The sequence below is a fragment of the Oncorhynchus kisutch genome, linkage group LG8 (assembly GCF_002021735.2).
Source record: "Oncorhynchus kisutch isolate 150728-3 linkage group LG8, Okis_V2, whole genome shotgun sequence".
Taxonomy (NCBI): domain Eukaryota; kingdom Metazoa; phylum Chordata; class Actinopteri; order Salmoniformes; family Salmonidae; genus Oncorhynchus; species Oncorhynchus kisutch.
In genome coordinates, this window is record NC_034181.2 from 64,988,093 (window position 1) to 65,014,460 (window position 26,368).

The window sequence follows — 26,368 nt, forward strand, 5'->3', positions numbered from 1 at the left end:
CCTGAGCTGACAAGGTACAAATCTGTCGTTCTGCCCCTGAACAGGCAGTTAACCCACTGTTCCTAGGCCGTCATTGAAAATAAGAATTTGTTCTTAACTGACTTGCCTAGTAAAATAAAGGTAAAGAATAAAATAAAATAAAAAATTCTGTTGTGCAACTGACTAGGTATCCCCTTTCCCTACACAATACATTTTAGCTTCAAGACAAAAGCACAGTTTTTAACAGCATGTCTTCTTTATCAAGTAACTTTAGCCTGTAAAAAATGAAAGCTTAGGCCTACTACCCCCTCTCATACAAATGTAAAAGTACAGTAGGCCTACCTTACAACATTACAAGTCAGGCTTAATTTTGATCAATATCATGCAAATAATTTGGTCTACATGTGGTAAAATGGCTCTAGGGTATCATGTTTCAGGTAAGAACCAGATGCAGATGGTGTCGAAGTAACAAAAGTTTATTACTTGAACAGGGGCAGTCAAAACGACAGGTCAAGGGCAGGCAGAGGTCAGTAATCCAGATAGGGTGCAACAGGTCCAGAACGGCAGGCAGTCTCAGGGTCAGAACAGCCAGGGGTCAATAATCCAGTGTGGTGTGGCAAGGTAAAGAATGGCAGGCAGACTCAGCAGAATGGTCAAAACTGGGAAAAACTAGAAAACAGGAACTAGAACAGAACAGCAAGGGGAAAAACACGGGTAGGTTTCAGAAAACAAAACGAACCGGAAACAGACAGAGAACACAGGTATAAATACATTGGGGATAATGGGCAAGATTGCACAAAGACATGCAAAGATCAGGGTGTGACCCCCCCCCCCCCCCGATACCTGGTGGTCTTGAGAAGGGCTGACCAGGCTCTCTTCCAGGTACGAGAGCCTTCCAGGCGGACAAACATCTGTGCCAAAGGTATGCCGACCTCTTCCTTCTGCTCAGGGAAGAGCGGGGGATGATATCCCAGGGAACACTCAAAGGGAAATAGAACCTGGGGCAGAGCAAGGAAGGGTGTTGCGGGCATATTCAACCCACACAACTTGCTGACACCAGGTGGTGGTGGTAGGGTTGGCGGAGACCAGGCTGCGTAGAGTCGTCTCCAGGTCTTGGTTGACTCGCTCCGACTGGCCTTTGGACTGGGGTTCGGAATCCTGTAGGACAGGGTGGCCGACCACCCAGTGAGTGTGCTGACGCCATCCAGGATGAGAACTAATGGGGGAGACCTGTGACAAATTCCAGGCATATGTGAGACTAGGGACAGTGAGGGACAGGCAGAGGTTGATGGAGACCAGTCGGAGCCTTGTTCTGTGCACAGATCGTGCATGCAGTGGCGAACGCAAAGTGGTCAGGAACCATGGAAGGCCACCAAAAATATTGTCACACAAAGGCCATGTTCCGCCGGGAGCCCAGGTGGCAGGATCAAGGAGTAGACCGCATCAGGAATGAACATCCGGTTATCTGCCCCCCCCCCCCGGTTGAAGCCGTGGGATTATAGTATGTAAAATTCTGACTTCAACGGTAGGCTCCTGCTGCTATGTGCTGTTCCAGCTCGCACATGCCAAGGCTACTAACTTACTCAGGGACCTGTGATGCTACCTCTGAAATCACCACACAATGTTAAAAATTAAAGGGGGGGAAAAAATATTTTTTGTATGATCTACTATCGACATTCTACATTTATTTTGGTGGTGGGGATGGGCCTCCATAATTTTAAGTGGCTCCGTGCAGGTAAAAACTCTATAAAATGTGTCTCAAAATGTAGGAAAATGTCTATACATTTCAGCTGTTTCAAAATTATTGCTCTAGGAGTGTTGGGCTGAACAAATCAATTCTGTTCATACTGCCTTGTTTCAAAGGGGGAAACTCGTAGCTACTGAAGTAGCGTTGTGTGCTACTTCTGAAGGTTGCGGTAGAGAGTTAGCAAATTCACATTATTAAACAGTATAGCCAAGGGTGTTCTCCCAAAACCTCTAGAGAATCTGTCGTAGTGTGAAAAGGGTCAGAGTTGCCTCCACCACTCCCGCTAATTGAGCAACTTGCAACTTCTTCGTTGTTTGAGTGATGGAAATGGTGTGTGTATATGACGAGGACTTTGAAAGATGAGATGTTGAGGATTATAATAAATACTGCTTTGATGTCATACAAGCAAGCCACGTGCACTTCACATTTCCATATCATAAAACTCATGTAATATACAGGGGTTTATGATCAGTTACAAGATGCCATGGCATTATACCCTGGGGTGTCCTAAACAGAATGAGCCTATGTTGTTGTATTGTGAATACATTTTTTCCACAGACCACACATATACTCGGCAAAAAAAAGAAACGTCCTGTCACTGTCAACTGCGTTTATTTTCAGCTAAATTAACATGTGTAAATATTTGGGGGTCAAAATCAAAAGTAACAGTCAGGATCTGGTGTGGCCACCAGCTGCATTAAGTACTGCGGTGCATCTCCTCCTCATGGACTGCACCAGATTTGCCAGTTCTTGCTGTGAGATGAGCGTTGAGATTGCCTGCTATGACAACAAGCTCAGTCCGAAGATGCTGTGACACACCGCCCAAGACCATGACTGTTCCTCCACCTCCAAATTGATCCCGCTCCAGAGTACAGGCCTCGGTGTAACGCTCATTCCTTCAACGATAAACGCGAACCCGACCAGTACCCCTGGTGAGACAAAAATGTGACTTGTCAGAGAAGAGCACTTTTTGCCAGTCCTGTCTGGTCCAGCGACGGTGGGTTTGTGGCCATAGGCGACGTTGTTGCCGGTGATGTCCAGTGAGGCCCTGCCTTACAACAGGCTGACAAGCCCTCAGTCCAGCCTCTCTCAGCCTATAGTGGAAAGTCTGAGCACTGATGGAGGGATTGTTCGCTCCTGGTGTAACTAGGGCAGCTGTTGTTGCCATCCTGTACTTGTCCCGCAGGTGTGATGTCCGAATGTACCGATTCTGTGCAGGTGTTGTTACACATGGTCTGCCACTGCGAGGACGATCAGCTGTCCGTCCTGTCTCCCTGTAGCACAGTCTTAGGCGTCTCACAATACGGACATTGCAATTTATTGCCCTGGCCACATCTGCAGTCCTCATGCCTCCTTTCAATATGCTTAAGGCACGTTCACGCAGATGAGCAGGGACCCTGAGCATCTTTCCTTTGATGCTTTTCAGAGTCAGTAGAAAGGCCTCCTTTATTGTCCTAAGTTGTCATAACTGTGATCTTAATCTTAATCTTACCGTGTGTAAGCTGTTTGTGTCTTAACGACCGTTCCACAGGTGCATGTTCATTAATTGTTTATGGTTCATTGAACAAGCATGGGAAACAGTGTTTAAACCTTTTACAATGAAGATCTGTGAAGTTATTTGGATTTTTACATATTATCTTTGAAAGACAGGGTCCTGAAAATGGGACATTTCTTTTCTTGCTGAGTTTAGAATGGAGTCATGCACTTGTGATTCCATTCTATGCCCATACAAATGACAATCTGCTTCTCTGAATTGCCTTGTGAAAACCTAACACTGTAAGATCATATTTTAGAATTTAGCTGCTTATGCTGGCAATAGAACAAGCTTTCATATTATGCTCAACCTAACCCAGATTGTGATTTATAATGGACTGTTTTTTGATTGCGTAAACAACAGTAGTATTTGTGTGAAGGAAGGGATGCAGGTCTGTATTCCAAGCAAAACAACTACAAGTGTGCTTGCTCTAGTTCCTCAACCTCACAGCTAGGAGTGCAAAAAAAATGCACCTTATAATTGAGGATTATTTTTGGAGTCATAAAAGTGCATTGCAGAGAACATATAGTTCCACAGGAAGACATGCACTTTTAATATCGCACAAATAATAATGCCCAACAAAACAGGGCGCGGAAAATGTGGACCAACCCAACACAACAGGGTACCAGGTCCAGAGCACGAACACCAAAAAAAACATACACACGTAACATATGAGTAATCCCGCAGGAAACAAGGGTGGGTAAACATACTATAAATAAGGAAGCCAATCAAGCACACAAATAGACAGGTGCAACTAATAAGACAAAACAAAAAGACAACGAAAAAGGGATCGGTGGCGGCTAGTAGGCCGGTGACGACGACCGCCGAGCACCGCCCGAACAGGCAGGGGAGCCAACTTCTAGTAGGCCGGTGACGACGACCGCCGAGCACCGCCTGAACAGGCAGGGGAGCCAACTTCTAGTAAGCCGGTGACGACGACCGCCGAGCACCGGCCGAACAGGCAGGGGAGCCAACTTCTAGTAGGCCGGTGACGACGACCGCCGAGCACCGCCCGAACAGGCAGGGGAGCCAACTTCTAGTAGGCCGGTGACGACGACCGCCGAGCACCGCCCGAACAGGCAGGGGAGCCAACTTCTAGTAGACCGGTGACAATAGACCTCTTACTCAAACCCTTGTAATTATGTTGAATCTACCACAAATTTCCCGTGAATTTTCTTATATTATTGAATGTATCCAGAATATTTTCAGATTTCGTTATTAACAAATGCGGCAAAAAGTACAGTAAATGTCAAATGTAAATAAAATCAACAGTGTAATGTTTGGATTGAGTCTTGTGTCAGTTGAACTGTTTAATAATTTTCCCATAATCTCCAATCTATTCCCTTTTAATTGCTACTATGATTATGCATACAGTATGCTTTCCATTTTTCGTCTGTAAGAAACATTTTAATTTAGCTCTATAGGCCAATACACATGAGTGTAAGGGGTTAAGAGAAAAACTGTCTTTGGTTGACCCCTATAGCAACACTTTACAAGCCTGTGGCACTATGCCACCATCTTTATTTAGGCCTATTCGTTTCCATAAACCTACAGTTTGTGTGACTCAAAAGCATAATATTGAACTGATTATGAGGTGACTTGTTGGTTTGTCAAAAAGTTAAATACTGTATTGAGGCCAAAAGCACCAACTGTGCCCAATTCCTGCTTTTAGTTTCACGCTTTTGATAGAATTGCGGCCTGATTCTTCAGGATTGCAATATCCCCTCTTGTACAGCAAGCCCTATGGAGCCCTACAACTGGAGGCAAGTTCTTTGGTCTAGTGATCAAACCAGTGGAGCATGAGTGCTTTTGGCTGCCTCCCTCTACCCTTAAATACCCCAAGGTGGATAAGATGGAGTCTATTGGGTGTGGTGTCATCTATGTATCATCAGTAGCATCTCTTACTTACCTCACCAAAGATTATGAGGAAACTCAAGGTTTAACACATTATTGTGTGCGTATGCATGTGTGTGTGCGTAATCATGTGTGTTTCTTCTTTAGACGAGCTGAAGGAGAAGCTACAGGACTTTGTGTCTGCGACCAACCGCCAGCGGCCCGGCTTCATCAAGGTGGTGCGCCATGATAAGCAGGAGGGTCTGATCCGCTCCAGGGTGAGTGGGTGGAGGGCGGCCACCGCTCCGGTTGTGGCCCTGTTCGACGCCCACGTGGAGTTCAATATAGGCTGGTGAGTCACATGACATACACAAAGTACATTAACACACTTCAATACACTGATTTGTGAAGCATATGGGTTCTCAGGTACAGCACTCTATGGCCATGTTCAAAGCCACATTTGATCAAAGACTATTGCCTTCTGAGGTATAGCTTAGAGTTGCCAGTGTGTTGGCATGGCATGTTGTCTATGATGACAATGTGGCAGGAAGTGTGTGAGGCCTTCTGTAGGCCCTTCCCATACTTCCCTGGGGCACAACTATCATTGCTCTGACAGAGTTCTCATACCGTCGAATTGTGGTCTCAACAGCCTGACCCAAATCTGTCAGGGGGGTTTGAACAGCATCCCAAGTATTTCTGTTTTTAATCTGTGCTGATTCGGTGTTAAACCTACATAGCACAAATAGCATCCCTCAGGAATGCTTTTACCTAGATGTGCACTTGCTACAGGCTGATTCATTGTTTCAGTCTGAATACTTGGCAGGAGCGCCTATGCACATGGTTTGTTCAGAATACAATAGATTCATTTTCCAACTCAGCTTCTACAACCTAATCTGTTTTTATTGTCACACACTTGATATGTGTTGTTTTATAGGGCCAGCCATAGTAGTACAGCATCCCTGGAGCAAACTATGGTTAAGTGCCTTGCTCAAGGGCACATCAACAGATTGTTAACTTTCTTGGCTCAGGTATTCGAACTAGCGACCTTTCGTTTACTAGCCCAACGCTCTAACCGCTAGGCTACCTGCCACCCTGTAACCTGTAACTATCGGTATGTGGCTAATCCAAGCCATTACTGAGCATGATTTCACAATTATTGTATACTGTTTGCATTGTTTTTGTGTATGAATGAATCATTAACACATCTATGCTCTATTCTCACGTTTCTGTTTTCCCAGTAGCTTATATTTTACATATACATTTTAGTCATTTAGCAGACACTCTTATCCTAGAGCGACTTATAATTAGTGCATTCATCTTAAGATAGCTGGGTGAGACAACCACATATCACAGTCGTAGTAATACATGTTCCCTCAATAAGTAGTTATCAGCAAAGTCAGTGCTAGTAGGAAAATACACATTTTTATATATATATTTTTTTTGGACCCTTAGTTACAATGGACCCTACAGAAAGCTAGTTGCAGAACTTTTATATATTGCACATGGTCCTCGTTTACATGTGTAGGGTAGGTAATTGAGATAGCTTCTCACATACTCAAACTTAATTGCGTTCTACTATGTGTTTGAAGGGCTGAGCCTGTTCTCATGAGAATTCAGGAGGACAGAACACGCATCATCTCTCCGTCGTTTGATAACATCAAATACGACACGTTTGAGATTGAAGAGTACCCACTGTCTGCTCAGGGCTTCGACTGGGAGCTGTGGTGCCGCTACCTCAACCCACCCAAGTCCTGGTTTCACCAGGCCAACAACAGTGCTCCAATTAGGTAGGTAGAAATATGGAGACTTATGAATATAGATTATTTCAGCTCTTTTGTATGCAGGCAGAATGTGATGGTTGCGTTGTTTCATAACACCTGTTAAAACATGCAGTGTGTTTTCTGATTTACAAGGCAAATGCATACATACAGTATCCATGCCAATTAAGCCTCCAGGTGTATTAGAATATACTGTAAGTCATTTGAACACAATATTATTTTGATTGATTGCTATATTTTATTTGGGGTAAAACAGTTTGTACAAATTAAAAAATAGAGTATTTAAGTACAAGATACCGAGAAGATGACACATGAAAGCGTAAAAACACGTATTTCCTCGTGTAGGACAAAAACAGGACATAACACATAGGAAAACACATTGAAATACATATTGATTGATTGATTGTGTTCATGACTCCCAAGTTATTATTTTTTAGTTCAGCAAAGTATCCAGTAGGTCGACTAACACATGTAAATACATTTTGTATCTACTCCATGTGTGATGGTGTAGGAGCCCTTCTCTGATTGGCTGCTTCGTGGTGGACAGGCTGTACTTTGAGGAGATTGGCCTGCTTGACGAGGGGATGGAGGTGTACGGGGGCGAGAACGTGGAGCTGGGGGTCAGGGTGAGTAATGACGCCACCTCCAGCAGGCACAGGGCATCGTTCATTTAGGCATTGGCTCTGATCCTGGAGAATTAACAGCGATAATGACCCACACTGTTTTTGGCAGCCCTACCTTTAGAGTTTGGCCTCCCTCTACTTTTTATGTAAAGTGTCCTCTGGCTCAAAGCATTGTGCGGTCTGTAATTAGAACACATTATCAATGTGTAGTAAGAGGACTAGGAGGAGTTATACCACCCCAAAGTCATATTTGTTTTCTATTTCAGTCTTTAAAGGCCCCCTTAGTTCCTAGCAAAGAAAAATATGTCCGATTTTAAATCAAAACCTTTTATACACTTCACAGAGTGCTTTGGGTTGTGCCAGTTATATGTATCTGTGTTAATCTTACGTCATATTTTCAAACTGTCGAGAATACCCCCAGTCAAGTATATCCCCTGTATGTGTGAGTGACGGGCCATTCCCCTGCCTCAGCTCTGTCTCCGAGGCAGAGTCAGTGTGATCTCAGCAGTACAATGAGCAGATGGGCCAGAGGAGGCAGGACTTCCCCAGGGAGGTCTAATAATAACCCTGCTACACTCACTGTACATATACCGCCACTAAAACAGCAATCAACTCCAACAATAACACCCAGAGACAGGGGACAAACAGTCTTCCTCCAGCTGTACTCTGTAGATTACCATACAGCCTCAGACAGAGACAGTGCGAGAGAGAGAGAAGGCTTACCATGTTATGCCAACGTGGGGAAATATCCATCCTCGGTAATGACAGAGATGTAATCAACAGTCACTCTTTAGGAAAGAGGAGGAGATTAGTCCCATAAGTAATTTTCCTTCAAAAAATGACATGCTTTCAGGATTTGGGGCTTGATAATGGCCCTGCTGATTGCTTTCTGCTGAAAACATTGGTGATTTTATCACCTACATAATACATCAGTGTCCTGCATACCGCTATGTACAAACAGTTGATGAATTATTTCAGTTAACTCTACCTCTAAAAATAGAGACAAAGGAAATCTGTGCCTCCGGATGTGCTGCTTGAGCCATGTGCTGTTTTAATGGCTGGGGTCTGTATCTGGACAGAGTCATATAGGAGACTGAGTCATATAGGAAGTGACCCCTGGTCCCTAGTTGGAGGGTTAATGTGGCGTAGCCTGCAGTCCCTGTCTGTGTCCTGGCTGTGTGGATTGATGGGAGGCGTTGGTCTGACAGAAGGTGATGCAGTGAACTTGGAGCTGCAGGACTGGAGCCCATAGAGGCCCTGGAACTGGTCCCAGATCAGCAACCCCACTGAGCTCCAGCAGGGCCGGCCTGTTGCAGCATATTGGTCCTGCCTGCAGACCACCTACCTGCACACACTCTGGCTGACACCAGAACAGCGCTAAGGGACATTCACAGGAATACTCACACACACAAGGCCATCACTGCTGCACAGCGCAAGGGACCTCTCTGGTCCAGGCTTGGGCTTAATCTGTAGGGAATGCCCTGGGTGTATCAGGATGACAGCTGCACCATGTTTTCATTCTTTCACTGGAAGAAAATATACAAGGATCATGAAATGTCATGTGAAGGGCATTTACAATGAATGGTGTTCATTTATTTATTGTATTTGTTAGAGATTTAACATAACTGTCCCCTGTGTGCTGCTTTAGCTTGCAGAATGTGTTGCTAGGGAATGGAAGTATACAGTAGTGCTGACTGGCTGTTGTTGGAGCTAGAGGGCACAACATGTTTCTGTCCTTTCTGATGAAAACCCAGCTGTAGACGACGGCCAAATCTAAATTATATTTCTGAAAGATAATCCCCCAAGGCTAATTCGGTAATAAAACACAAGCAGAAATGTACTTTGTTTTGCTAGAGGGTGAGAATTAGGTTTTAATATTTTCCTGGTATTTTACAAATGTTCTATCCTGAGTATTTCCCGCCAAAACCGGGAGTGTCATTATAAAGTATATAAATAGGCCTATGTCTGGATTTGATTATAGCTTTGATCGAAAAAGTCAAGCCTGAGCCATTAAATTAATTTTGTGGGCCCTACATTAGACATGTAATGAGCCCAAGCACAAAAAAAGCCCTAATGATTGTGCCGTTATTCAACACATATTATATAAGCTACTGCACATTACTCAAGACAGAAAAACATAAAAGCCCATAGATGTAGCTAGCTATATACTCTCGTAGGTTAATAAATTAAACTAGCTCCAGTAGGCTAATCCTTTTGATTGTGAACTGTATTACTGTATTGTATTATACTGTAGCCTATTATACTGTAGCCTATTATATTGTAGCCTATTTTACGCACATCAAACCATGATAAAGCATGGACAGAACATCCAATTCTGGTGCAGCACATGCAGCCTACAAAGTTACAAGTATAAGCTAAAGAATTCGATTTTTCAAATTACTAGGCTGGCACATATATACCTTTTCATTATATTTCCCCTAATGTTATTAGCCTGCCTCCTCTTTCTCTCTCTATTGTTGCTTCATTCCTTCCTAAAGTTTAACAGTTAAATTAAATAAGCTTTGTTGTCCTTACCTTCGTCATTCTAATGACCCTCATGAATAATATAGGACTAGAATTAGATACAGAAGGCTTTCACTTCTCTTCACGAAGATTGAATGATTGTGGGTCTGAATAAATAACTTTTATAGCCTACCGCCATATCACGTTCACTCTTCTGGCTGCTCTATTCAACATTCAGCAAACAAGAGCTACCGTCCCTCTTCGAGTAGTCTATCAGTATAAGAAATGCTAATCCAGCAAACTATTCGAGTCTAGATTTTCCTGCATGGGACTCCAAGAGCTAAGGAGCGTTTTTTAAGGAGAGAGGCCAGCGGAGCACAGGTGCGTGTGTATATCACAAGAGACAGACGCTATAAGTTAGAAGCTTATTATGCATAACCCATCATTAAAAATATAAAGCTAATACTGCATTTAATTTATTACCTGAAGATGTAGGTTATGACATCTTCGGAAAATATTCAGACCCCTTGACTTTTTCCACATTTTGTTAGGTTACAGCCTTTTCCTAAAATTGCTTAAATTATTTTTTCAATCAGTTTGTCTGGGTGGCCAGCTCTAGGAAGAGTCTTGGTGGTTCCAAACGTCTTCCATTTAAGAAGACCCAAACGGCGTTCCATAGTATGTCGTGAAGCTAATAGCAGTGACACTATTACTGTGTAACTATGGTAGGGCAACATCTGAACAATAGTGCACTTGGTAAAGTGTACCGGTGCTCGACCAGTCACGAAAGCCAACATCACCACGACAGATGATGTTTGATTGTCAAGGGCAATGAATTCCATTATCTTGCCGCTAATGGATTTGGCCTTTGAGTTGTCTCGCTGAAATGTTCTTACTCTTTCAAATGACTGCTGGACTTGTTGACTGCTCAATCCACACAGCAGACATTGTGAGCTAGGTTAGGAATGCTATGTTGCACGTATAGTGCAAAATCTAACGTAGCTTCTTTACGTCACGTACGTTAAATTTGACGTCTGGCCAATACCGATGTTGGTTGCTGATATGTTCACCGATATATCGCACATCCCTAGAAATGATAGGTCTACATGCATTGTGAGATGGGCTGTCTATCCCCACCCTGAGCGTTGATTCATCATGCTGAGGCCGTAGAGAAACCAGTTTTAGACATTGCATATAATTTAACAGTTCCATTTCACGCCATGTTGTTCATATAAATCATTTACTATAATTCACCGGTAACCAGGTTCCTGCCATTCAACCCTATTGAGAATGTATGGCTTTGTATGCATAGTCTTTCATAAAACCTGCACATTTTGGAGATGCATCCATTGTGACTTCTTTTGGATGGAGAAATTGGGATCATTGAACACTGTGAAGAAGCTTATAGATCAGTTATGCAAATGTTATATGCTCTCTAAGACTGTTTATGAATAACCCAATGGAACTTCCTGTTAAAATAAAGGTTTTTGAATGAGTATGGATATATATGCATGAAAAGCATGAACATTTTCATAATAAAACATAACTAGCTTTAGACTCATTTATATCCTAGCCCTATCCTATCCTATCCATATAAACAGTATACAATACAGTTATGTTGTGTATAAACAGGAGACATAGCATGCACCTACAGTATGCTCTGCAACAGGTATCTCTGGTTGATAAGTACGTGCTGGAACTGCAAATGTAGTTGCAGACTGCATGGAAATTAACACATACTGCATAGAATGACTATTAATGTAGCCTATGTGTCACACAGAAGTAATTTACTGAAAATGTCAGGTAAAATAAAATTATTGACTTTTTATTAATGTTAAGGGCCATAGGATTTGAGACTGTTTTACTATATTAGTTATTGTAGGCAGGACATATTCAATAGATTCCAAAGCCAATTGTACGCTGTATGTTGTGAACTGCTCCGTTCAACACCCTATTCACAATGTTGACGTAATAAGCCAATGGCTGGAAAAATATGTCATAACACATTCTCTGTGATGCTTGGTATACACAGCTCCTGTAGCATGAAATACAGTCTTGACATGTGGGAGAGAGAATGCGTGGGTTGTGAAATGGTTTTCCTGAAGAAGGTTCACTGAGGTCATCATCTGGCGTGTCCATACTCTGCCCCATGCCATAAGGGCTGAGAAGATTGGAGGATAATGATGATGAGAGCAGTTTGATGTTCTTGAGGACCTATACTGCACCTCTCCAATCAACGACTGATGAAGATTTCTGTCTGTTCTCTGTCTGTAGTGTATTAACACCAGTTCACTTGGTTCACTCAGGTCAGGGGAAAAGATCGACATACATGTACATTACTTTTTCACCTGTTTTGCCCCTTCAGTTTGTTTAGTAGAAACTCTGAATGGGGAAATAGGAGTGTGGGTGTTGACATTGCCATTTGGTTAGTTTACCATGGAGAAATGAGCACAGCAAACAGAGGATAGGAGGTGACTCTGGAAAGCAAGACTGAACGCCTCTGTGAGAGAATGTGACAGAGTGCCTCATCCTTGGAAGTAGATCATAGCACGGCAGTCACAGACATCATCAATTACAGGACTTGCGTCATTGAGCTGTATCACTCCTGTAACGCTGTAGTCTGACTGTTGTGGTCTGTAATTGTGTGTTGTTCTGTGTGCTCTTGTTTCTCTTTCTGGGTCTGTCTGTGTGTGTGCATGTATGTATGTATGTATGTATGTATGTATGTATGTATGTATGTATGTATGTATGTATGTATGTATGTATGTGTCCTGCTTCGTATCCCCTGATAGACGACTTAGAGCTTTCTGTGGCTGTCCCTGAGTGCCATAGGTAGACTGCCAGTTCAGGCAGTGCTGTGGGCAGCAATGTAGGAAATGATAACATTGTGGAATGAGCATTACCTCTCCAGAAACTCTGGAAGAACATCAGTGCTTTGTAGTGAATTTTTGCGCGTTGAACCTGACAAGAGGAGATGTGGAATGAATGTCGTTGTGCAGGAATTCTCAGGATGGAATGTTAGCCCGTTGGAGCTCGGTTGGATGTCAGTTAGTGCTGTGCTGTGGAGGGAGTCGAGAGGAGAGAGGCTCCTGGCTGGAGGCTATGAGCTCTTCAGGGCCGGAGCAGAGAGATAAAAGCAGGCAGAGCACAGATATACAGAGCCACAGGGGACAAAGAGCAGACAGTTTTATTACAACAGTGATTCACAGCATTACAGTAGATTTAAGAAAGAGCAGGATATATGGCCATACTGTAGGAATGTTGTTACTGACATACTCTGAATTCTCCTTCTCCCTTTTTCTCATTCCCTCACACACTCTTTTCTCCCTCTCTCGCTTTGCTGTGTGTGTCTATCTCTCTCCCTCTCGCTCTCCTAGCAGCCATTAATCATGACATTAAGCATAAGGCACTGGGACTCCAAATGTCATCTCACATCAGCAATTAAAACTGTTACCCCACTAAGTCAGACACAGCATGTCAGATGTCAGTGAAAACATGGTGCTCCTTTTTGATGAGGCTTCTGGCACCCTCAGTACTGTGAGGTATTATCTGGACCAAGGAGCAGTTTCTCCAGGTTTTCTTCCTGGTTGGATCTGACATGCTTTTTGGATCAAGTAGAGAGGTGGCGCTTATGTAGCCTTGTCAGCCTCAGAGTAAGAGGCTTCAGATCTATCTCCTGGAGCACCCTCTAGAGCCCTAGATCTGCTCTGGGTCTTTTCCTGCCCGGCACAACTGATGATTAACCAAGTTTTTCCCTCTGTCTTTTTATGTGTGACACCAGGTGTGGCAGTGTGGGGGTAGTGTGGAAGTCCTGCCCTGTGCCCGTATCGCCCATATAGAGCGTGCCCACAAGCCCTACACTGAGGACCTGACGTCTCACGTGAGACGGAACGCCCTGAGGGTGGCGGAGGTCTGGATGGACGAGTTTAAGAGCCATGTCTACATGGCCTGGAACATCCCCCAGGAGGTGAGAGTCTGTCAGCTGCTAACTGGATGGGGTCTACTGAAACATGTCTACTGAACCATGTCTAATGGAGGGTGGGCAAGTGGTCAGGGTGGGGAATATTGTCTCGCTAGTGGTAATTTGTAAATAAAGAGTGATGTGTAGTACGTTAGTGTACAGGTTTAGGATCTTAATTTGATCACCCAGGAGAATTTTCCTACAATGCAAATTTTAAACTTGTAGAGTATTTGAGGTTTAAAAGGCTTCCAAAGTTTGTAAATTCCACTTTGAAATGTCAGACTTAATTTTCCCTTATCAAAAATGTATCAACGCCTAAACAAATGTCCATTATTATAAACCACATAAATCGGCAGGTAACCTTGTGGGCGGCAGGTAGCCTAGTGGTTAAAGCTGTTGGAACAATAACCGAAGGGTTACCAGATTGAATCCCCCAAGCTGACAAGGTAACAATCTGTTGTTCTGCCCCTGAACAAGGTAGTTAACCCACTGTTCCTAGGCTGTAAATAAGAATTTGTTATTAACTGACTTGCCTAGTTAAATAAAACATAAATTCTTCAAATTAACTGTTGCAGCAGGATTATTTTACTGCTGTAGTTAACTGGTTCAAATTAAGATCCTACACCTGTATTGTGAAGAAGACGGAAGTCGGAAGTTTACAAAAACTTAAGTTGGAGTCATTAAAACTCGTTTTTCAACCACTCCACAAATTTCTTGTGGACAAACTATAGTTTTGCCAAGTCGGTTAGGACATCTGCTCTGACCCACAATTCCAGTGGGTCAGAAGTTTACTTACAATAAGTTGACTGTGCCTTCAAACAGCTTGGAAAATTCCAGAAAATTATGTCATGGCTTTAGAAGCTTCTGATAGGCTAATTGACATCATCAGTCAATTGGAGGTGTACCTGTGGATGTATTTCAAGGCCTACCTTCAAACTCAGTGCCTCTTTGCGTGACATCATGGGAAAATCAAAAGAAATCAGCCAAGACCTCAGAAAACAATTGTGGACCTCTACAAGTCTGGTTCATCCTTGGGAGCAATTTCCAAACACCTGAAGGTACCATGTTCTTCTGTACAAACAATAGTATGCAAATATAAACACCATGGGACCACACAGCTGTCAGACCGCTTAGGAAGGAGACTCGTTCAGTCTCCTAGAGAGGAACGTACTTTGGTGCAAAAAGTGCAACTCAATCCCAGAACAACAGCAAAGAACCTTGTGAAGATGCTGGAGGAAACAGGTACAAAAGTATCTATATCCACAGTAAAACGAGTCCTATATTGACAACCTGAAAGGCTGCTCTGCAAGGAAGAAGCCACTGCTCCAAAACCGCCATACAAAAGCCAGACTACGGTTTGCAACTGCACATGGGGACAAAGATCGTACTGTTTGGAGAAATGTCCTCTGGTCTGATGAAACAAAAATAGAACTGTTTGGCCATAATGACCATCGTTATGTTTGAAGGAAAAGGGGGGAGGCTTGCAAGCCAAAGAACATCATCCCAACCATGAAGCACAGGGGTGGCAGCATCATGTTGTGGGGGTGCTTTGCTGCAGGAGGGACTGGTGCACTTCACAAAATAGATGACATCAAGAGTGACACGTTCTGAACTTAGTTCTTTTGTTATGTCTTTGTTTTAGTATGGTCAGGGCGTGAGTTGGGTGGGTTGTCTATGTTACTTTTTCGATGATTAGCTATTTCTGTGTTTGGCCTGGTATGGTTCTCAATCAGAGTCAGCTGTCAATCGTTGTCCCTGATTGAGAACCATATTTAGGGAGCCTATTCTATTGTGTTTTGTGGGTGATTATTTTCTGTTGTGTGTCTGCACCAGCCATAACTGTTTTCAGTCGTTTCTCTTTGTTATTTTTGTTATTTCCGTGTTCATTTTAATAAATATGGACACATACCATGCTGCACCTTGGTCCTCACCTTCTTCCACCAACAACGCCCATTACAATGAGAAGGAAAATGATGTGTATATAATGAAGCAACATCTCAAGACCTCAGTCAGGAAGTTAAAATGGCAAAATGGCTTAAGGACAATAACGTCAAGGTATTGGAATGGCCATCACAAAGCCCTGACCTCAATCCTACAGAATTTGTGGGCAGAACTGAAAAAGTGTGTCAGCAAGGAGGCCTACAAACCTGACTCAGTTACACCAGTTCTGTCAGGAGGAATGGGCTAAAATTCACCCAACTTATTGTGGGAAGCTTGTGGAAGGCTACCCGAAACATTTACCCAAGTTAAACAATTTAAAGGCAATGCTACCAAATACTAATTGAGTGTTATGTAAACTTCTGACCCACTGGGAATGTGATGAAAGAAATAAAAATGAAGAAATAGAAATGAAATATAATTCTCTCTACTATTATTCTGACATTAAACATTCATAAAATAAAGTGGTGATCCTAACTGACCTAAGACAGGGCATTTTTTTTACCAGGATTAAATGTCAGGAATTGTGAAACTGAGTAAATGTATTTGGCTAAGGTGTATGTAAACTTCTGACGTCAACTGTGTAACATATAGATGTAGTACATTAGTAGGGATGCCTGGTGTTTCTTTGAACAAAGGCTGAGTTGATTAGATGCTTAATAGTTTTCCTGTTTGCACTCAATACTCACAATTATGTAAAAACTCCTTTCAAATAGATGAGCATGAGCAGGCAAATCTCTAAATTGATATCGATAAACTGAGTTCTGCAATTCTACTCAACAAGCTTGGAGGGAAATTTGTTTTTAGGATTAGTCTCGTGAATTTATTTTGTCCAAACGTATTAGAAACTTTATTTCAAGTCACAGCTGTTGCTGTTTTGTCTATTAGACTCTCGTCAGTCCATTTATCGTATCTCAGTCGGCTGCAAGTTGCCTCCATTGCAGTTGATGTTGGATCTTGGATCTATCAGGTCTGCTTCAGCTTTTAAGTTTGTCAGCGAGGCAGCAATTAAGATAATTAGGGTAGAGTGGACAGGAGCGGCAGCTTGCTGCAGAAGGAAGTCTGGGCCAGAGTGTGACTGTGGAAGCGTGAGGACTCAGAGGAAATGGCAGATGATGTTGAAGTCAGTCACTTAGTCCTGCGGTTCTTTATACAGGGAACATGAAGGGCTCGCAGGAGTTATGTCACATTGAAACGGACTTAACTATTCCTCAGTGAGTCTTGCCTCTCTGAAATCAGGGAAACTGGGAATCTGATTCCTTTTTCCACCTAAGAGCTTGGCACATCTGTCCTTTCCTATGCACGATATCTTTATGCATTTGTATCTTTACAGCAATCACTGCCGAACTGTGTGTGTGTGTGTGTGTGCAGGACTCAGGAATAGACATTGGAGATATCTCTGAGAGGAAGGCCCTGAGGAAGAGGCTCCACTGTAAGACATTTCGGTGGTACCTGGTCAACATCTACCCAGAGATGAGGATGTACACAGACACCATTGCGTATGGAGTGGTAAGCAACATGCCCTCTGCAAACATGGAAATGCGATGTCAAGTAAAGTCTCCACAGAATAAACCATGCGGTCCATGCCTGAACAAATAATCATCCATTGAGTTACGATTTGGATGACTGCAGTTAGGTATAAATTCATTTCACAGAGAGATGCATTTCTGTGGCAGTTTGGCTCTGAAACATGTGGACATGCCTACCATAGCCTCAGTCTTTGTGTGCACTGCCAGGGTTGGCACGCTAAAGCTTGGACATGATGTGGGCATGATGTGGAAAAGGTGCAGGAACTCAGACTCTGGGAGAAAACAGAAGCCTCTTTCCATTACATGGACTGACCAGGTGAATCCAGGCGAAAGCTATGATCCCTTATTGATATTACTTGTTAAATCCACTTCAATCAGTGCAGATGAACAGGATGAGACAGGTTAAAGAAGGATTTTTAAGCCTTGAGACAATTGGGACGGATTGTGTATGTGTGCCATTCAGAGGATGAATGGGCAAGACAAAATATTTAAGTGCCTTTGAACGGGGTATGGTAGTAGGTGCCAGGCGCACCGGTTTGTGTCAAGAACTGAAACGCTGCTGGGTTTTTGACGCTCAATAGTTTCCTGTGTGTATCAAGAATAGTCAACCACCCAAAGGACATCCAGCCAACTTGACACAACTGTGTTAAGCATTTGAGTCAACATGGGCCAGCATCCCTGTGGAACCCTTTTGACACCTTGTAGAGTCCATGCCCCGACAAATTGAGGCTGTTCTGAGGGCAAGGGGGGTACACACAACTCAATATTGTTTGGTATACATAGTATATAAAAGGGTGTCTATTGTGTAGTCTATGCACACACGAACAGAGCATTGTGCACTGTCGTGTAAGAAACAGTGAAATGTGTATTCATGAGGGTATACCATTGAGTATGCACATATTGTTGTGCAGTGGTGGGGCTGGTGAGCAGAGCTTGTTTTATATCACCTCCTCTCACAGAGATCTGCCTGTGTGGCAAATGGAATTCTCAGCAATGCTAGACAAATGTTTCTGAATTTGTATTCTGGCCATGAGGGCATGCTGGCAGTATTTATATTAGCAATTCATGTTCAACACAAACAGCTTTATTTCTGTGTGGCCACAGTGCATCAGTGCAATATGCCTGAATCTACAGTGACACACCCAAAAAGTGGTCTCATTGGAGTACAGTCTTCATTTTATGGTTGGTTTCCTTCTCCGTATTTCCATTTATTATGAAAGGTAGAAAGATACAGAGAGGAAAATAGGTCAGCCTTATTAAAATTAATTCAAGGAGTAAGTGGGTTCGAAAATAGCATATCCTCATTACACTGCATTTGCTAGGTGCATTTCATGAACTTGTCAATCATTTTTGTCAGAGAATTCGTTATCCAGAATGCAGACTGTGTTCAGCACAGCATTTGAGGTCAAAGGTTATGCTACACACACCACACTGACAAGCAGCCCCAAGTTTTATTCACTCATACATGAACCTTGCACGTTATAATTTTTTTCATTTCATGGAACCTCAGTGATATTTTTATACGTTGTCTGTTAGACTTTATTCCATCATGTTCACTCCCTGCCTGGCTTTTTAATGATCAGCAGACAGAATGAGACATTTCCTGTGCCAGTGGGGAGTTGACAGGCACAGTCTCTGGCTGTGTCCTTGTAATGTCATATCCGTACCTAATCCTGTCCTCACGGACAGCAAGGCAAACACATCTTAATCCTCCCAGCCACCAATCCCAGTCTCCAGAGTACCTCCCCTCTCCTCAAACAAACTTGTTGATTAGATCTTTAAAATAAATGCTGCTACAGATTGAAATAACTGCAAACACAAGGCTTCATGTTTGAATTAAAAATATGTTTTATGTCATGTTGTCCTGCAAAGAACAGAAAGTGTTCCCTCCATGTGTTGTTTTGAAGTTATACCAGAAACCTGCTCTCTGGTTTGATTAAATAGGGCGTTGTGATAGGTGGGAATATAATCAATTCAAGGTCTCATTGATTCTCTGTCACACAGCTAACCTCTCCCTGAACTAGCCGATTGAGTGACATATCAAATTATGACTCCCTTTGTGTGCATGTCCTCCCTCAGCTGAAGAACTCTCTGAAGAGTGACCTGTGTCTGGACCAGGGACCGGACACCGACAATGTCCCCATCCTGTACCTCTGTCATGGGATGACACCTCAGGTTAGAACCCCCTCGAGCCCTCTTCAGCCCACATCGCTGCTACATAATTTCTGTCTCTGTCAAATCTCCCATGTGTATAGTCCGCCTTTTCTTATCCCTCCTTTTGACCCTTTCTTATCTTGCATGAGGCTTATCAATGAAGTGCAGTCCATGACTCTGCTACAGTACGACCCGTCGCTTGGCTTAGTAATGGCAGCCGCCGTCATGATCTACCAGCTGACCAGCAGGACTCCACTTATCATTCACCTCGCTGCCAAGGGCCCCCATCCACCATGGGCTTTATGTTTCTGAACTTCAGCCTAAGCTGCATTTGTGTTGTATTGACAGAATGCAAAGTGGAATCCATTTGTAGATAGTTTCTACTTCAAAAGTGACAAGTCTGCAGGAAGGAGTAAACTTACAGGAAGCTTCCTCAGAGATTAGACAAAACTTGTCTCTTTCTTCACATTGTGTTTGTATTTGTTATCATCAGAGAGAGAGAGAGAGAGAGAGAGAGAAGAAAAAAAACTGAATCCAGTAGTTTTTTATAAAAGGTATACTTTCCCGGTTTCCAGACAGGCATTAGTAGATAATTCCAGGAAGCCACTACAGTGCTGTTGAGATGGAGAGCATCCCCTGACACTGTTTCTATCTGGGTCAGGCTGGCAGCCTGATACAGTCCTATCTCAGCACAACTGCTGCCTCTGCACTATCAGCCTCACCTTCTCTAACAATTTCCATAATGTTTTGAAAACTGAAATACCTTGGACTATGTTAAGCCAAAACCAAAATGGAAACTAAAATAACTTTCTACAACGGCTACAGAGTTGTATATTTTTCGGCCATAAATATGCACAGCAGTCATTTCTTTTTAGAGATGTGGTTCTATTGTTTCTGAATAGACATCTCTCAAATTTGCAGAAGGTGAGATTTTAGCCCTGGGCTTAGGGAGATTTTAGCCCGGGCTTAATCAAGTCTTTACACTTGCACATCCTAAAGTGGGCTAGCACCAACCTTAGCCCAGGCCTAGCTGGCCCTGCTCAGTCATTTAGGGTTAGCATCGACTTTTCGGGGCTAGCCCCAGAAAACACAGTGCCAAAATAGCCAGTGTGAAACAGGGTCAAGAACAATGCCTGGAATGCTCACTGTCCAATCACAAAATCTGCAATGACTTAATTGACATATTCTTCTGATGATGCCTCTAATGCATTCTGCACATCATTTAGTAAATTCATACTATTTAAACCCTCCATCTGAGGACAAAAAACAAAATACTTGGTTGCTATGCCTAAAAAAATGGTTGCTATGCAGGCTGGCTAATGTCTTCTCACTTAGCCAACTAAAGCTACAAACTCTACAGCTGGAAGGGCAGAAAATGCTAAATTCTTTTCGTTTTTTTATAGGTTTTGTATTGACATTTAATTGGATATATTCATGATAATAATATTGTTGCATAATTTGGCCTGGATCAGAAAATATATATATATTTTTTGGGGGGCTTTTTCTTCTTTTTTTTTCGTGCACATCAGGACTCCACTTAGGTCTGTAGACCTACAGGGGCAAGATCGAATTTCAAAAGTAAAACATTTTTTCCTAGGTTAGACGGGCAGACAGCAAGGTTTATTCAAACCATCACTGTTGGAAATCAAATGCTTGACAAGGAGCAAGAGGAAATCATGTGCTAATAAACCTTATTGCTTATAATATTGGTCACGTGTCATAGATATAATGTTGGGCGCATGTTGTTTGTCCGTTAGCCCAGGGCTTTGGAATACATGTGTGAATCCTTAGCCCGGGGCTCAAGCTTAGCCCAGGGTTAACAAATGCTTGTGTGAACACAGAAAGGGGATGGAGCGAAGCCTTATAATGTGTTTTTCTAAGTAGTGAGAACACTAGGAAATATTGAAAAGTCATCTTTAGACATGTACTTTTCTTAAATGTAGTTTTGTACTTGACTAAAACAGACAACAAAACATTTGTTTGAATAAGGTAACGTTTTTGCTGTGAGCCAATGGGTTCCAAACAAGATTAAGGCAATTACATCAAAAAAACACAAAAACAGTATATCATACAGCACATTATTACACCACTACTCTACCACTACATATCTACAATACAAAATGTATAATACCACACTACAACATAATTACAACATTACATTGTACGTGTGTAGAGTGCATGTGTTAGTTTTATCCGTTTTTTAAAATGTGATTTTACTACTCGCTTGAGTTACTTGATGTGGAATAGAGTTCCATGTAGTTATGGCTCAATGTAGTACTGTGCGTTTTCCCGAGTCTGTTCTGGCCTTGGGGACTGTGAAGAGACCCTTGGTTGCATCTCTTGTGGGGTATGTATGGGTGTCTGAGCTATGTGCTAGTCGTTTAAACAGACAGCTCGGTGCTTTCAACGTGTCAATACCTCTCACAAAGACAAGTAGTGATGCAGTCAATCTCTCCACTACATTGAGCCAGGAGAGATTGACATGCATGTCATTGATGTTAGCTCTCTGTGAACACGAAAGGGCCAGCCGTGCTGCTCTGTTCCGGGCCAACTGTAATTTTCCTATTTCCCTCTTTGTGGAACTTGACTATATGACTGGGCAGTAGTCCAGGTGCGATAAAACTAGGGCCTGTAGGACTTGTTTTGTTGATAGCAATGTCAAGAAAGCAGAGCAGCACAGACCTCTCCCCATCTTAGCTACCATTGCATCAATATGTTTTGACCATGACAGTTGACCATGACTCCTCAACTTGCTCAATTTCCACATTATTCATTACAATATATAGTTGAGGTTTAGGGTTTAGTCAATGATTTGTCCCAAATACAATGATTTTAGTTTTTGTTAAGCTGCAGCTCTTTGTTAAGTGTTGCAATGATTTAACTTGCTGTGGTATCTGACATGTATAATGTTCAGTCATCAGCATAAACAGACACACAGGCTTTACTCAGTGGCAGGTCATTAGTGAAAATAGAAAAAGGTAAGTGGCCTAGACAGCTGCCCTGGGGTATTTGTGACTCTACCTGGACTATGTGGGAGAGACTTTAATTAAAGATGATGTAAAGCCATAACACATACAGTACCAGTCAACATTTTGGACACACCTACTCATTCAAGGTTTAAAAAACAAAATTGTGCTATTTTCTACATTGTAGGAAAATAGTGAAGACATCAAAATTATGAAATAACACATATGGAATCATGTAGTTACAAGAAAAGTGTTCAACAAATCAAAATAGATTTTAGATTTTAGATTCTTCAAAGTAGCCACCCTTTGCCTTGATGACAGCTTTGAACACTCTTGGCATTCTCTCAACCAGCTTCACCTGGAATGCTTTTCCAACTGTCTTGAAGGAGTTTCCACATGCTGAGGACTTGTTGGTTGCTTTTCCTTCATTCTGCAGTCCAACTCATCCCAAACCATCTCAATTGGGTTGCGGTCAGGTGATTGTGGAGGCCAGGTCATCTGATACAGCACTCCATCACTCCCCTTCTTGGTCAAATAGCCCTTACACAGCTTGGAGGTGTGTACAGCTGGTGCTCTCATGCATGCTTCAGTGTTACTTGCCTTGAAGCGAGCATAAAAGGCATTTAGCCCGTCTGGTTGGCTCGAGTCACTGGGCAGCTCGTGACTGGGTTTCCCTTTGTAGTCCGTAATAGTTTGCAAGCCCTGCCACATCCGACGAGCATCAGAGCCGGTTTTAGTAGGATTCAATCTTAGTCCTCTATTGACGTTTTGCCTGTTTTGATGTTTCGTCTGAGGGCATAGCGTAATTTCTTATAAGTGTCCAGATTAGTGTGGCACTCCTTGGAAGCGGCAGCTCTAGCCTTTAGCTCGGTGCGGATATTGCCTGTAATCCATGGCTTCTGGTTGGGATATGTACGTACGGTCACTGTGGTGATGATGTTGTCGATGCACTTAATTATGAAGCTGGTGACTGAGGTGGTATACTCCTCAATGTCATTGGATGAATACCGGGACATATTCCAGTCTGTGCTAGCAAAACAGTCCTGTAGTGTAGCATCCGCGTCATCTGACCACTTCCGTATTGAACGAGTCACTGGTACTCCCTGCTTTAGTTTTTGCTTGTAAGCAGGAATCAGGAGGATATAATTATGATCAGATTTGCCAAATGGAGGGCGAGGGAGAGTTTTTTTGTATGGGTCTGTGGAGTAAAGGAGGTCTATAGTTCCCCCCCCCCCCCTCTACTTCCACATGTGGCATGCTGGTAGAAATTAGGTCAAACGGATTTAAGTTTGCCTGCATTAAAGTCCCCGGACACTAGAAGAGCCGCTTCTGGATGAGCATTTTCTTGTTTGCTTTTGGCCTTATACAGCTCTTTGAGTGCGGTCTTAGTGCCAGCATCGGTTTGTGGTGGTAAATAGACGGCTACGAAAAATATAGATGCAAGCTCTCTTGGTAGATAGTGTGGTCTACAGCTTATCATGAGGTACCCTACCTCAGACGAGCAATACCTCGAGACTTCCTTAATATTAAACATTGTGCACCAGCTGTTATTGACAAATAGACACACACCACCCCATTCATCTTACCGGACGTAGCTGTTCTGTCCTACCAATGCACGGAAAACACAGCCAACTGTATATTATCCGTGTTGTCGTTCAGCCACGACTCGGTGAAGCATAGGATATTACCGTTTTTAATGTCCCGTTGGTAGGATAGTCTCAGAATAGAGCTCATCCAGTTTATTCTCCAGTGATTGCACGTTGCCAATAGAACGGATGGTAGAGGTGGATTATCCACTCGCCAACAAATTTTCACAAGGCACCCTGATCTCTGACCCTTGTACCTCCTTCTTTTCTTCATGCAAATGACTGGGATTTGGGCCTGGTCTCGGAGAAACAGTGTATCCTTCGCGTCGGACTCATTAAATAAAAAACCTTTGTCCACTTCGAGGTGAGTAATCGCTGTTCTGATATCCTGAAACTCTTTTCTGTGATAAGAGACGGTAACAATGGTAGCAACATTATGGTAGCAACATTATGTACAAAATAAGTTTCAAACAATAGCACAGTTGTTAAGAGCCGGTAAAACGGCAGCCATCCCCTCCAACGTCATTCTCTAAAAGTCTTTCATAATTTGGTAAGTTATGCATGGATGTGTAGGTTCAGAGTTTGTTTTTGGCATGTCTTGCCTAATTTTGCTAATCTTGCCAATAAAATTTTTTTTTTGAAGTAGTTGGCAATATCAGTGTTTTTTTTGTGATGATTGAGCCATCTGATTCAATGAATCATTGCCTTTTTGCCCAAAATGTTATTTAAGGTGCTCCAAAGCTTTTTTACTATGATCCTTTATATCTTTGTTTCATGGTACAGTTTCTTCTTCTTTTTGTTCATTTTAGTCTCATGATTTCTCAATTTACAGTATGTTTGGCTGTGCAGCCATCCAGACTTATTTGCCATTCCTTATGTCTCGTCCCTGTCAACCATACAATTGTTTAATTCCTCATCAATTTATGTGAATTTAGCTGTTTTTACAGTCATATCTTAATGGGTGCAGGCTTATTAGTAAATGGAATAAGCAATTTCATAAATTATTAAAGTTCAGTGTCTGGTTGCTCCTCATTAAAAACCACAGACTAGTAAATAATATTTACATCTTCAACATAGGAATCAGTACAAAACCTCTTATATGATCTCTTAAACGCTATATTAGGCTCACACTTTGGTTTTCTTAGATATGCCTACTACTGTATGATCTCTACATTCCATTTAGAGCAGATTTCTGTAAATACCCTGGTAGGTTGACTGATAACCTGAACCAGGTTGCAGGCACTGGTTAGTTTGAAGCTTTTATTTTCAGTTGACAGCTTGATGTCAAATATTTAGGTTACTCAGAAAATATATCTTTCTGTTGATATCACACACATCATCAAGCATTTCACACATATTATACAGATACTGACGATTAGCACTTAGTGCTCTATAGAAACTTCCCACAAGAATAGGCTTTAGGTGAGGCAAGTGAACCTGTAGCCATATTACTTCAACAGCATTTAACATGAGATTCTTTCTAGGTTTTAAAGGAATATGACTCTAAATATAAAGAGCAATACCTCCCCCATTGGTATTCCTGTCTCTTCTGTAGATGTTATAGCTATGTATTGCTACCACTGTATCATCAAATAATTATCTAAGTGCGATTCAGAGATCCAGTATATGAATGTTATCTGTTACTAGCAAGGTATTGATTTCATCAACCTTGTTTCTTTGGCTACATACATTATGGTAATGTGGGCTATTTTCAGCACCTTTCTGTGTTGCGTGATTGTTTTTATTGCTTTACTGGGAGGCTTATCAGAGGTAGACATGACAGTGATGTTTATATTTGAGCTGATAGTGCAAGGTGAACTACTCCCAGTGGGCTTCCTACTAGGGCAAACCGTATCAGTGCTTACAGCATACCTCAGGTTCGTTTAGGCACATGATTACTGCTGACAATAGCTGTCGGATTGACAGAGGCATTCAAGGGAGTTAGAGGAACATAAATTAGGTTACTTACATTATGACTGATAACTCTCCTGGGAAACTGTACATTTGCAGCAGAACGACGACAACTCAGCATCACAATGGTAGGGATTATCTGAGCAGGGCTTGGGTCACCGGTATGTCATTGTCTCAACACAACCTTGAAATGGGAGGACAGGGTCCAAGTACCAGCATGATTTAGATGGACTCCATCATTCCTGTAGAGTATCTTCTGTTTCCAAAAGGTGTCAACGGTATTTATAAAAGTTATGCCAACAGGGCTACAGTAATCTTTTAGCCAGATGTGTAGTAAAAAGTGGTTTAATCCTTGAGAGTGAAGCA

At 42.4% G+C, this 26,368-nt stretch overlaps 1 protein-coding gene across 1 annotated transcript in view; it reads left to right on the plus strand.

Annotated features, from left to right (window-relative positions):
- The window catches only part of LOC109895413 (polypeptide N-acetylgalactosaminyltransferase 18-like), a 91,031-nt gene that overhangs the window by 55,896 nt on the left and 8,767 nt on the right, over nt 1-26,368 (plus strand). The window contains exons 4-9 of the mRNA XM_020489074.2: nt 5,262-5,445; nt 6,683-6,880; nt 7,383-7,497; nt 13,739-13,924; nt 17,228-17,365; nt 19,465-19,560. Of these exons, the coding sequence (XP_020344663.1) occupies nt 5,262-5,445; nt 6,683-6,880; nt 7,383-7,497; nt 13,739-13,924; nt 17,228-17,365; nt 19,465-19,560 (917 nt within the window). The remainder of the gene's footprint in view (nt 1-5,261; nt 5,446-6,682; nt 6,881-7,382; nt 7,498-13,738; nt 13,925-17,227; nt 17,366-19,464; nt 19,561-26,368) is intronic.